This window comes from Vespa velutina, chromosome 21 (assembly GCF_912470025.1).
Source record: "Vespa velutina chromosome 21, iVesVel2.1, whole genome shotgun sequence".
Taxonomy (NCBI): Eukaryota; Metazoa; Arthropoda; class Insecta; order Hymenoptera; family Vespidae; genus Vespa; species Vespa velutina.
Window position 1 is genome coordinate 3959529 of NC_062208.1, and position 13728 is coordinate 3973256.

Genomic DNA, 13728 nt, shown 5'->3' on the forward strand with positions numbered 1-13728 from the left:
TTCTTCTTCTTCTTCTTCTTCTGCTCGTCAACTGGGAGGAGAGGACTACAACTACTTAATTGGCCAAACTCTCGATGGTATGCCCTATTGATGGGATAACGATGATTTCTTGATATCCCTGATCCAATCGATCGTTGTCATTCTTGCGTACAAATTTTTGCGTTTACAATTTTGGATAAAATTGTCCGAACGATCTCGAGTTAATTTTTCTATGAGCCAGCTCAAAGGAGATTATCGTGCATCTATAAAACTAGGCGATATAACTAGGAGAAAGGGGATGGCTCGAAAATGGTATGATACGTAGGGTCTAACTGCATCGAAATTTCTCCAGGAGAAATTCCTTCTCTCTCTTTTCTTCTTTTTTTCTCTTTTTCTTTTTTTTTTTTTTTTCTGCTTCCTTGAGTCATTTACACCGAAAGATCTCATCGTCCGAGCCCTTTTTCATTCCAAAGCCACACGCGGCGTCCATACGGCTCGGTCAGACCAATTCGATACAACCGACCGACACGAAAGACTTGTACGTTTCCTTGCCTAATATGAAAAGAGACCGTGCTACTTTTGGCATTCTTATCGGGACGACCGATCGAAAAGTTTTCTTACGAGAGCGATGTCAAAAGTTACGCTTGGAATGGCGCTTATCTCGTAACGATTAGTTTCTCGTACTGGTTGTTTGAAAAAGTCGAAACGTAAATCAGCGTTTAGCACTTCGTTTCGACGATGTATTAACGATAACGACGAATATTCTGTAAATAAGGAGATTGAAAGGAAGGATTAGCTATATATTTCGTTATTTCCGATATCGTACCCAAGTACTCGCGATACCTTTTGCGATGAAAATAAATAGAAGTAGCCGAATTAAAATTCTACGATGTATTATACGCCTAAGAGCAGTGGGTAAAGAGCTTCTTTTCGTCGGAAGAAGAAAAGGAGCTGCGAATTATTAACTCGATATCTCAGGACTCGCTTCCTCTTGAGGGGAGAAAAAAGGAAAAAAAAAAAAAAAAAAAAAAAAAAAGAAAAAAAAGAAAAATATGGCCAAGAGAACACAGAGAAAAGGGAAAAAGGTCGATCAAACGAGAGTACCAAATGGGCTATGTGCGATTCTTTAGAAATCTAATTGAGCGCGGAGATAATACCGTCGATTTCTACCCGGGTAATAACCTTCCCATGGCCAGCGATTTCTTTAATGGTCGAACTAATCGCTGCTGGTACCTCGACCAGGCTCGAATCTTTTTCCAGTTTCTTCGTTTCTTCTTCGATCCTTCCTTCTTCTGTCGCTATTTTTCTCCTCGAATTCTTCTAATCCATGATCATCGTGCGCGTACGTGAAAGAAACGTTTCCTTCAACTCCAAATATTCAACGTCCCTCGAGTACGTAATCTATATGATAGACGTGTGTAATAGATACAAAAGATGTGACTCATTGTCGGAGTAAAAAATTGACGGAGAAATCACGAGAAAAGTGGGTGCGCGATCGTCGAGGATTCGTTCTCGTTTTCTTTTTTTTGTTTTTCTACATGTCCTGGGAGAGCGAGCCATGTAACGCGCTCGAGTCGACAGCGTTTCGACGACGACAGCGCTTCGTCGAAACGCAGAGCACTCACAGAGCCCCTGAGAGAGTCGTTATCAAGTCCGTCCGTCCTTCCTTCTCTTTTTACGAATCCCCTTTTTACGAATGCACGGGGTGCAACAGCAAGACGATGCAACCCATCGTATCCCGATCCCTAAGTGACCTTACCAGTGAGCGAGCCAACCTCTTTTTCCTCGATCGTTTCGAATTCGAGCCGAGCGGTGTAACGCCTAACTTACCAACGGCAGAATTTACGATCCTGAGAGACTATAAACAATGGGCGGGGGGAGAGGGGGGGGTGAGGAGAGGGGTGAACGCCCGGTTATCATGTCGCGAGGAGAGAAAGAGGGTGGATCGGATAAGATATCTTTTCGAAAGACAGAGAAGGAGAATCGGCGCGTGGATGTCGATCGAACGAGTATATTAGAAATCACTCGATTCCAGATTAATTCACGTTCTACATTATCTATAATATACAATTGCTTCGTTGTCGAAGAGAGAGAGAGAGAGAGAGAGAGAGAGAGAGAGAGAGAGAGAGAGAGAGAGAGAAAGCTTCTTTTATCGACGATACGAGAAGAAAGACGGAAAGAGAGAAAGCAAAAAGAGACACGCTCGATCGCCGTTGGATATATAAGTATTCCCGAAGGCGAGGGGCAATTTGTCCCGGTCATTTGGCGAGTCCACGGGGACTCCCTGACTGTAATCCAATCACTAGCCACGCTCCTTTCTTCTCCTTCTCTATTTCTCTCTTTCTCGGTACTTTCGCCTCTATAGGCGAAAAGCGTCTATACGTCCTCTATACCGTCTGACACGGTATCCTCCCTCTCGCGTCGAGCCCCAAGAGTCGAGCTCTCCATCCGAGTTCCTCGTAGCCGTTACTCGAGTGCAATCTTCTGACCGAGAGAGACACGTTCTCGGCTACGCACCCACTTTTTATCTCCTTTCGCGCGAAAATACACGATCAGACGTAGGTGGTACGTAGGATATAGTTTTGTCTAGCTGCCGAGGCAGCTAGAAGAAAATCGCACGTGAATTCGAAAAGAGTATGCGTGAAATTCCAAGGAAGATCGTGCCCGGGGGCGAGAATAGCATACGTGATCTCGATCCGGAGAGGGGTCTTTGCGGATAAATTAGCCTTGTTGCCGAACGGGGGTGGCGCGGTCCCTTTTATTCTCAAGCGCGAAAGAAGAAAAGAGAAGAAAAAAAAGTTATATATCCGCGTACGTATGTATCCAACGTACATATACATGGGTTCTTTAAACTGACCCGAGCCTCGACTCGACGGCCTTTTACGAACGAATCGTAAGAGATCGTACGAATCGTACCTTGACGTGCCTCTAGCACACAGAATTTTACCTTTTCCTTGTTAACCTAAGAGCGAGGAATCGTTTCCCTTTTATACTCTCGTGCGCGAGCGTCACGAGAGAAGGGTAGAGAAAAGAAAAAAAGAGCCGAGAGAAAATGTATTCCTTTGCTTGCTCGCTCGCTCGCTCGCTAAGGGGTGCTTTTCGCGAAATGTTTTTTCTTTCTTCCTTTCCTCTCCCCCCCCCTCCTCCTCCTCCTCCTCCTCCTCCTTTTCCTTTATTTCTACCGTTTCTTTCCTTTCCTTTCCTTTACGCGCTTTACCTTTGCCTTCCCCTCCCCAGTTCTTTAGAGTTCCTTCCTTTCAGGCCTTTTTTTTTAATCCTCGCTAAAAAGAAAATTCCACTCGGCTTCCTTTCCTCGGTGAAACGAAATCGCGTCCCGTTCGATATACGTTCTTCGTTAAGCGTTGGTTCCGGTGCGCGGATAACGGTACAGGGCCGAGCGGTACCGCAGCAATTACCGCGACGTGATTTAGGGCCTACCCTACGTTATAGAGCGGAACGCTTTTGATTTACGCCGCGCCGCGTCGCGCCGCGGTCCTGAAATTAATTTCAATTCGGTAATGTATGAATAACTCGCACGACATTGGAGTAGTACGACGTGGCCTCGAGGATTTCGATGCGCGAGAATATCTATGAAAATCCATCGATTTATCGAGTGCACTATTACCTATAGGAAAAAGGATTTGACGGGATCCAACCGTTCGAAATCTATGTACAGCTCAAAGGGACGAGAAACTCTTCAAAGGACGAAAGGATATCTCGTGTTCCAAAGTGGAACAGCTTCTCGAGGAAAGGGGTGGTGATATTCAAATCCCCTATATCTCCCCAAGAGATATTCGAGAAGCGGCTGCTATCTCTCTTGGTAATCTTCGTATCGAGAGATTCGAGGATGGTCATCGCAAGAGGCAGGAGTTTTCAATCGTCCAATATCCAGAAATTAATTTCAATCTTCTGGTACGCATAGGTACCCAACTGGTAAGACGCTTTCTAACACGCTTCGACGATCACGAATATGCCTCCTAAGATTGAGCCGATCCGATATCCTTGAGACAGAGCAAAGCTCCTTCCAACTTTCGGACTATCTCGTACGCGTGTATAGGTTGCGTCTTCGTGCAAGGGACACTCTCCTAGAAGAGGACGAAGAAAGGATGGTCGAATCCGTAACGAGATTTTCTCCATGTCCGCGAACGCTTTAAGCTCGGATCACGTTCGATCGTTTAGCCCACCCATTCCTCTCTCTCTCTCTCTCTCTCTCTCATGCGAGATCGAAGATAAACGAATGGATCGCGCGTGCAACGAGAAAGAAGCGAACCGATACGCTCTCTCTCTCTCTCTCTCTCTCTCTTTCTCTCGCTTCTCTACTCGCTATGATTTATTCCGGCGCGAAGCACCCACCAGAAATATCAGATACCCCTAATGAATTTCTGCGAGCGTGTGTGCGCTCGCGCGTTCTCTTCGTCCACTAGGACGAGGAAGAGAAGAAAGAAATACTAGGGTAGCTAGATTTCTCCTCTTTTTTCAGGAAGCTTTTAGTAATTAATCTGAAAGAGGTTCGTTCGCATTTTTATCTTTCTTTGTCTTTTAAATTTGTCTCTGAAATTGTCTCTAAATTTGTAACGTATCCAAGTCGAAAGAGAAAAAACAAAAAGAAAACGAAAAGAAAGGGATACGATAAGAGAATATTTCTCGTAGATCCTTTAGAAATTTGGATAATATCATTCGAAATGTTCGAAAATGTTTCATCGCGAACGTCTTCCTCCAGTTATACGCGAGCGATTGCGGCTGTCGTTCGAAACGGATAATAAAATGAATTCGCGCGGCGAGAGAATCGCAGCGTCTACTAGATAAACGTGGATACGTTCTACGTCTAACGTCTTCTCCGCGAGATAAATGGCACGTGGCTCGCATGAGATCGAAAAGGAGAACCACGAGTGGAATATTCGACGGCGAATTTGGGCGAAATTAGGCGTGAAATACGCCGTGTGCTTCGAATATTTTTGAACAACACTCGCGAGCGTATTTCCGTCTATAACTCGGCGTACGCGTCTGCGTGCGGCACTTACACATACCGTTACGTATCCTTTGCGAATGATCCATCGAGACGATTTTCGTATTCCTCTTGTGTTACTCCTGCCAAATTCACTCTACCTACGTTCTTTCTTTGCCCATTCTCTTTTCTCGATAAAAGGATCATATATGCGTATGCACATATATACACACTTTTTTTTTCTTGTCTTTTTTTTTTCCTTCTCGTGCTCGTTAACGTTTCCCGAGTTGGACAACGTAACCAATTCCTCGAGAAAGAAAAAACGATGCGAATAGATGAGATAAAAATATGAATCCTCGTCCTTTCGTAAAAGTAACAAAAGAAGGAATGGACAGATCGGAGGAATGGCATTTCTACGTCGACGTCGACGACGACGACGACGACGACGACGACGACGACGACGACGTGGAACTCGAATGAGATTTAAATAATCATATATATCGAACGAAGCAATAAATCGAGTCGCGTCCAGCGGCCCTTACCCGGCATCGCCACCCCTAACTACTGCCATCTATGGCAATGGGGTGGACCAAGTGATATATGTCTTTCCTATAACGTCCAGAATCAAAACAGGCAGTTCTTTTCCCCTTAGCCGAATAGAACGTTGTTCTATTCGGCTCCTACGTCCTTTGGATTCTGCAGTAGACACGAGTAGCTATCTCGAAGGATGTTGCTTGCATTAATTACAGTTAACTCATAGGAACGAGGAAAAAGGGGATGGTCAAAGGACTATTCCCGATATCATAATCCTGATTCTTCGGGGCTCTCTAATGTTTCCCATGTTTCTTTCGAAATTTATCAGAGAATAAGTATTTCTACCATCTAATGTCGTAATAAATAACAAAACTATCGGTTACTTACGCTCTAGTATCGCGTACTTATTGTTAACGAGAGGAATAAAGAGAGAATGATAGTTTCCCAGTTTAGAAAGCTTAGTAGTAGCACATTATCATAATTCCAAAAGAGTCAACGTGCTGTATCTGGCCAGAAACGAGATTCTGCTGCAGAGGAGATTACACCAGGCCTGGACGTTGCCCACTTGACCGGTATTATAGATGTAATATCGTAAACAACGTTTCTCTCAGCTTGCACGAGACCAAGAGAGGCACAGAGAGGGCGTTTATATCTGCACAAGTCACGAGCTCTCTCGTCTCCCTGTTTTAAAGGAAAGAGTGGTGGGGGGGGGGGGGGGGGGGGGGGGGGGGGGGAGAGAGAGAGAGAGAGAGAGAGAGAATGGGATGGAGATAGTAGAGGGAGATGAGTCGACTTTTCTCTCTCGTTCTCGCTCTCTATCCTCTATCTCCGCTTACATCTTCGTATGGAACCCTTTACAAGCGTAAGCGGTGTTTACCGTTGAATATTCATTTCTTCGATCCCGACGTGGCTCGTGAACACGCTCTCTCTCTCTCTCTCTCTCTCTCTCTCTCTCTCTCTCTCTCTCCCCCTCTCTCTCCTTCTTTCTGTGTGTCCACACATTAACCAGATTCAGGCTGACCATACGTTTGCCGTGACTACTTTCTTCTTTTTAACGTACCTCCGTAGCAAGCAAACACGAACGCCGATATTCACAAGTCGCACGATTGTTAAAGCAGAAGTCTAAAGCGATAGATCGGAACGATACTTTCCTCCTTTCATCCACTTGATTTTTTTGTGTGCTTCCTTTTTTTCTCTTCTTCGTTCAGAGTTACATCGGAAAAACAGAAAGAAATATCGAAAAACTCCAACCCTCTCTCCATTTCTTCCTCTACCCCAATCACTATAAACACAAGCAGATCAGAATGGCGAAACTATCGTAGGGACGATAAAAGCGTGCACGGGTCCATCCTCTCCGTAGGAGTAAAGTTTCGATTCGGCTCGCGTCACTGGCCCAGCTTAAATGTTACGATTAAAAGCATCGGAGGACCGCCCAGACCGTGTTTCGAATTCAAGGTTGCGAGTTGCGAAGTTTCGAGCAAGGAAGAAAGAAAGGAAAGAAGAAAAGACTCCATTTTGCGAAAGATATTTTCTTTCCTTCTCTTTTCCTTTCTCGTTCTGTTGTCGAATCGAAAAAAAAGAGGATCGAAACGATATCAGGAGGATGGGTTTACGTTTATCGTAAACAACGCCGTAGACAAGGCCCAGCGATCAGGAGGTAAACGATTTCGACGAACTCGCTTGAAGGTATTCGTACCTACTCGTGATACCTACGCTCTGATACGTTCTCGTAAATATCGCCCTAACGAGGGATTCCAAAGTTTCCTCTCTCATTCTTCCCAGCAAAGCTCCTCTTCATTGCTGCTTCCTCTCTCTATTACTCGAGTTGTGAATGATAAGCTTCGATATTCCACTCGTTCTCTTCTTATACAACAACGATGAAAAATAATTGCAACTTTCGCGACGAGTGAATTTTTGTGCGGAATATTTTGTCGTGTCGCGGAAAGTATCGGTGCCGATCGAAGATGCTAGGAGGCAGGACGATCACTCAGAGCCCCTTCGATTAGGTATACCTCAACGATAAAACCTCCTTTGCGTGGATTAGTTCGCTCAATCAGGAAATATACTCGGAGCCCCCATAAAATCTCTCCCCGCTTGCAAACCCCTATATGCTCCGTATGTACTTCCCTTCTACTATGTGCTTCCCTTCTTTTACGAATCGACGTACGGCGACGTGCACATGCCAAAGGATAAGACGAGTCTTCCAAAAGCAAAAAGAGCCTCGTGGAAGAAGAGGAGGAAAAGGAAAAGAAAAGGAAAAAAGCAGAATGACGGCTTACCAAGTAGGCCTAAAATTCCAGAAAAAGATTGTACGACCGAAACGTCGTATAAGCAACTTTGGAACCGACGATAATAGAATTCGATTCCGATTGTCAGCTTCTTAAAAGTTATCCTCTTTAAGAAAACAAAATAATAATAATAATAATAATAATAATAATAATAATAATAATAATAATAATAATAACGGATAACAATGATCTAAGGGTTGTATCAAACGAATGTTGTATGCGAAAAGGAATTTTCGCGATCGCGTTCGAACCGACGAGAGAGCTTGGATCCGTTTTTCTTTGAGAACGGGTGTATCTTAAAGTCCGTCGACTCAATGTGCCGCGAAATACGTCGTCCCCATAATGCAATCTCGCCCTCCTAAATACAGATCCTATATAGACGAATACTATCCTATTTATAATATCCATCTTTTCCTTGAGAACCCGTGAAACGTGCTAGTTTTAAAGAATTCCATCGGAGGCGCGAACCCCTCGGCTAGACTTTTTCCGAAAGTTTGACAAATTGCCACGCGTTCTCCCGATTCCAATGATAAGAGAGCGCTTTCGTTTCGAAATCCTGACAAGGTATAATAAATAAAGAACAAGGATGAATATGGAAAAAGAGGACACGAACGTAGAAACGCCTGGAAAGACCGAAACGGAGAAGGTTTAACGAGCGTGCGCTCTAAACCAACCGTGCCGTTGAAGTCAATTCGATAGCAGTTAACGAATTGTTGGGGATGAATAGAAGGGGTTTGCGGTTAGCACGAGGGGCTGACAGGGTGAACGCATAATACATTGTTACCCCATCCACCAAGTCCGACCCAGCGATCAGTAATTTTCCCTATACGAGAAGGCTGGATGAACTATCTCATAATTAAAATTACCCCACTATACTTGCGTTTAAAGACCGAACTCCCTGAGACAACTCCTCGCAGTTATTCCTTCACTTTTGCGACTAGTAGTTTAAACCTAGATTTCTCTTAGATCAACGCCTAGTCCATTAGTTCTTAAGCGATATACGATCGATATCATTTCATATTATTGGAAGCGATTTAGAGTCGATTCGAATTTCTCTCCATTAATTTCCTTCTTCTTCTTCTTCTTCATCCTTTCCCCGCAGCTCAAAGTCGAAGCGTCGCTTCGTTCAAGTGTCTCCGAGAATCGTTAGGGTGGCTGATATCAAATACCAGTTTTCGCCCCTTTCCCATCCCCGGCCCCGATTTAAAACGTCGCACGCGGCCACCCTCTCGTCGCGTAACGAAAGTTCCTCGGCTCGTTGAATTCGTGCCGCCGCGATATCGCCCTAATATTGGATTATATCGATATCGTTTACACGGGGGCAGAAAGAGAGAGAGAGAGAGAGAGAGAGAGAGAGAGAAGGAACGCTACATTACCTGTTACTACGTCTATCTCAATCGCAGCGTATCGATCCACGGCAGCGATCGCAATCCGAGTTACGTTTATCCTCCGTCCGGAAGAGAAAACGATCGTTTTAAGGTGCGATACGTGACGGTATTCTCTAGCTACGGATTCGCGAGCTGCATTAGCATCGGAGCCCTTTAATAGTCAGGGTAATGACGTGTGCTCGAGCACACGGTTCACGGTGTTTAACACTTTATCTATCTCCTCAAAGTTATTAATGACACTCGCTGAGTCAGACACGGTAGAGCGGCGAGAAGCGGCATCTTCAAAGTTTAATATCCGAACAACCGAGTCACTCGGCCGAGAGACAGTACTCGAGTGAACGATAGACAGAGAGAAAGGGAATCTACGAAACGGCTGCAGAGTATCCTACGTTTCGACTTTCAATATCTGGGCTGTCTTCCTGGCGTCGCGGTCGGATCGAGAGAGAGAGCATTTAATTTCGAAGGATCGAAGGACCAGAACGACGAGTGGCCAAATATTCCATTTGGACGTATCCATAACTATATATACATATACATATACATATACATATACATATACATATGCATATACATATACATATACATATATATATATATATATATATATATATATATATATATATATATGTATACGTATATATGTATACGTTTCGAGCCAAGAGAGATGCGTGTGCCTTCTTTTCATCCCGATCTATTCTCCTTCGCTATGTCTTATCAGGAGGATCCCATAAAGTAATCATAATTTTCATTTCAATCGGCAAAAGCAAGAATCTTAATAGAAAGGGAATTATCGTGGTATCTAATGCCAAGGTCGCCAGAAGGAAGGCTCTCTCTAAGTTTGCGTACTACACTTTTATACGACACACACGTACTATTTCGCCCGATCGATGCCCTTACCATTTGCATATCGAATGTAATCGGTTAGGTTGGATTTATCGCGTCGACGAGCAGAATCGATGAAAAACATTGAATGAATATTTTATAGTCGTACGAGGTGGCCGTCGCGGACGCACGACATTCCGCTTTAAATGCCGCTCAGTTAACGTCTACGCGTTTTCTTTTAACAAGAAGAAAGGGAATAAAGTTTTTAATCGACCGAAGAGAAGACAAAAAGAAAGAAAAAAGAAAGGAAATCGTCTGGATTTGGAATATGAAAAGGTTGCAAAGGAAAAACGGCACAAGGGATTCTTCCGGTTCAAAGAAAATATCCTGGAACGTTTTTAAGAATCAAGCTCGAGAATTTTGTCTCGCGACAGGACTCCATGGGTACAAGTACGTCGCACAATCTCAACGTTCGAAAATCGAACGGTACGAGACTCTTCTTAATTAACAATTTACCAAACACTATACTGCCATTAATCGTCTTCGCTCGATTCTTTCCTTTCATTACATCTCATCGACCACATATAAAATAATATTAATTAGTTGTACGAACGATTTCTTTAGAACAATTTGGGCGATCATCTTGCTCGGCTCCTTGTGCTGCGCGATCGTCCTTATGAAGATCGCTTGGAATTACTATGCTTCCCATCCAACGCTCACGGTGATAGAGACGACTCATCGAGGTATATGGAATTATCCGTTTCCCGCCGTAACGATTTGCAATATCAATCGAATATCTCTCAATCTGACGAGAGGCTTGGTCGACATGTTGTGAGTAGATAATAAGGATAGCGCACGTATTTTACGTACTTATTTAATTTATCTTGTCTCGTCGCATCTTATACCACCGTTACCGATCGTCGTATATACCCTGTTTCTCGGCTTCCTAGGTCATACCCGTCGAATATGTCCAAGGAGTTTCTCGTACAAGAATTTCGACTACTTTTAGAATTACTCGATCCTGGTGTGTTTGAGCACGACGTCACGGAAAACCTTACTCGTCTGCAAGATATTATTGACGATAATGGGCTAACGATAAGGGAGGTAATGGAAAAGGTAAAACGATAGAATTTCCAATGAAAATTGACGATGAGAGAGAGAGAGAGAGCTAAGAACAAGAAAGGAGAAAAAAGAAAAATAATCACATTTTCAAGGTTACAAAGAACTGCAGCGATCTCCTAATATCGTGCAAGTGGAACGACGAGTCGTTTGAGTGCAACGAATTCTTTAATCGGATATTAACCAGGGACGGTATCTGTTGCAGCTTCAATTACATTTCGCCGTGCGACGTCGAAAATTCGATCGAGTATGAGAATGGTCGAGTCGATATCTCGAGGAATCTCTCGATCCAGAGAAGAACGCATTAATCGCTTAATTTATAATATTCTTTTTTGTTCAAGCTCGAAGCCAAGAAAAATACAAGCGTGTGGATATCAAACTGGTCTAACCGTAAAGGTGAATCCTGATCCAGAGGATTATTTTGCGACCATTCTCGGATCTTATGGCGTCAAGGTAAATCTCAAAACGTACTAAAACGTTCCGTTACGATCAAACGTGATTATTTATCAAAAAGGTCTTGGTACATTATCCGTACGATTATCCGGATCACAACGCGAACGACAAGCTGATCGATTTGAACAAGCAAGCGTTCCTTAGCGTCTCGCCCGAAGAAACTTACGCGACGTTGGACGTTAAGGATCTCGCAATTTCAACGAGAAATTGCGTTTTTAGCGACGAAGGAGATAAGATCCTAAAGGATGAGAAGGTTTACTACAGAAGATTAACGTCCGTAAGATATTCTTACATAAATTGCATGGCGGAATGCCGTGCCAATACCATTAGGAATAAGTGCGATTGCATCCCATATTATTTTCCATCAAGCGGTCAGTATATCGACGACGTTGTCTTCGATTGCAAGAAAATATCTTTTTCTTATGTCATAATACACTACTTGAACGTTTCAGAGGCCAGAGTCTGTAATTTGAAGGACGTTAAATGCCTGTCGATATACAGGTGTAGGTATAATTGTAATGGCAAAAAAGAAAAACAGAATTAACTCTCCGACTTATCTCTCTTGAAAGTAAAAAAATCTCTCGCAGCTTGGTACGATACGTCGTGGCCCGGACAAGGAACGGAAGAAACTATACTCGAGGACGGAAGAAACTTGGCCGAGATATACGAGAGACCTTGCGGATGTATTCCCGATTGCACCTTGTTTCAATATCCAGTAGACGTTTCCCAAGGGATTCTCGATACTAACATTTCTTTCGATGGATTTCGTTACCTGAGGAAAACTGGGTGATTTCAACTTTCATTGCAATTCGATCGACTCGGTCGAATTTTTCATTATTTCCCTCGTACGTTATTCGTAAGAATAAGCTTGTGTGTGTGTGTGTGTGTGTGTGTGGTTTTTTTTCTTTTTCAAGGAAACACGAAGGATCCCAAAATCAAAGCATAATCCACGTCTTCTTCAGCGATTTGATAGCCATTCAGTATCGTCGAAGAGTACGTTATAATTGGCGTAACTTGTTCGGTAAGTTTTAACTTAACACCGAACCAATGACTAATAAAATCGAATTAATAAAAATCTACGACGAGCCTTAATCGTCTTAATCGATAATATTTCAGCGTCGTTCGGCGGACTCCTGGGTTTATTCGTTGGATTCAGTCTAATGTCTGGCTTCGAATTGATATATTTCTTTGTCATTCGAATAATCACCGATAGATTCGCAAATACCGATCGGGAGAATCGTAACGAATCGTAAAAGCTTTGTCTTTCAAATACAAAGTAATTCGAAATTATCGCTTTTAATGTAAAACCTATGTCGATAATTTAATATAGATTAATATGGATGTATTGCGTGTTAGTATCATTAAATTAGATTGAAGAGAAAAGAGATAAGGATAATTTTGAACGTTATTATCTAATTTCGCATCATTAAAAAGCATACTTGCTCTCGACACGGAGGAACAGAATACGGATTAGCTCGTCGTAAACGTCAATAAATAATAAAATAAACGATCAACGAAACAAATACGAATATGTTTTCTTATTATTGTCAATGCATCTGCATTATCGACTTGGGGTAAAACTGTTGCTACGGCAATTTTTATCTCTCTCTGTAAAAATACAGTACATTATTCGTCTCTTTCGTCAAACTCCTTGACGTCTTCCTTGACGCTGTCCCTATATCCTTATTTTCCTTTAGAAAGATAAAAAATATTTGATCGTCCACCGTAGGAACGTACATTGAAATTAGATCGTACGACGAATAATACATACCTTTTGTCCCTTATACTTCTTTAGAGAAAGGTTGCATTTACCAAATATTACATACCTCGATGGACGTCCACGGTTAGACATAGTCCATTAACGTCCATTTTTCTTTACTTTTTTCTGTTTTCCTTTTCAAACATTCCCTCGTAAGTCGTTCCAATTTCTTCGAACTCATTTCCGACATAATTTCCTACTACTACCGGAGTCATGATATTACTCTCTATTGAAATTATAAATCAAATATTATCAAATACTCATACAAATTTTATAAATATTAACCTCTTTAGAATATTTACGGGTTAGACGTACGAGATAAATTCTTTCAGAGGTGAATTCTTTCATTATCCATACGATTGATGATTAATCGTTCGTATAGACGGAGGAAGCTACGTATAGGTAAGTCTGGCGACATAAGTGCGCCGAAGAAAAGTAGAC

At 42.7% G+C, this 13728-nt stretch overlaps 1 protein-coding gene across 3 annotated transcripts; it reads left to right on the plus strand.

The window, feature by feature from the left end:
* Nucleotides 1-3796: 3796 nt before the first annotated feature.
* On the plus strand, nucleotides 3797-13238 carry LOC124956355 (sodium channel protein Nach-like). 3 transcript variants are annotated; one of them, XM_047512060.1, is made up of 11 exons: nucleotides 3797-3912; nucleotides 10120-10442; nucleotides 10581-10787; nucleotides 10907-11072; nucleotides 11171-11322; nucleotides 11417-11528; nucleotides 11590-11899; nucleotides 11981-12043; nucleotides 12098-12314; nucleotides 12443-12549; nucleotides 12645-13238. In XM_047512060.1, exons 2-11 carry the CDS (start codon nucleotides 10285-10287, stop codon nucleotides 12779-12781), a joined length of 1629 nt encoding a protein of 542 aa, XP_047368016.1. In that variant the 5' UTR covers nucleotides 3797-3912; nucleotides 10120-10284; the 3' UTR covers nucleotides 12782-13238. The 3 variants fall into 3 exon arrangements, with proteins under 3 accessions (XP_047368016.1, XP_047368018.1, XP_047368017.1); XM_047512062.1 differs by lacking the exon at nucleotides 3797-3912 and having other exon boundaries at nucleotides 10099-10406; nucleotides 12645-13236; XM_047512061.1 differs by lacking the exon at nucleotides 3797-3912 and having other exon boundaries at nucleotides 10099-10442; nucleotides 11981-12031; nucleotides 12116-12314; nucleotides 12645-13180.
* Nucleotides 13239-13728: the final 490 nt, after the last annotated feature.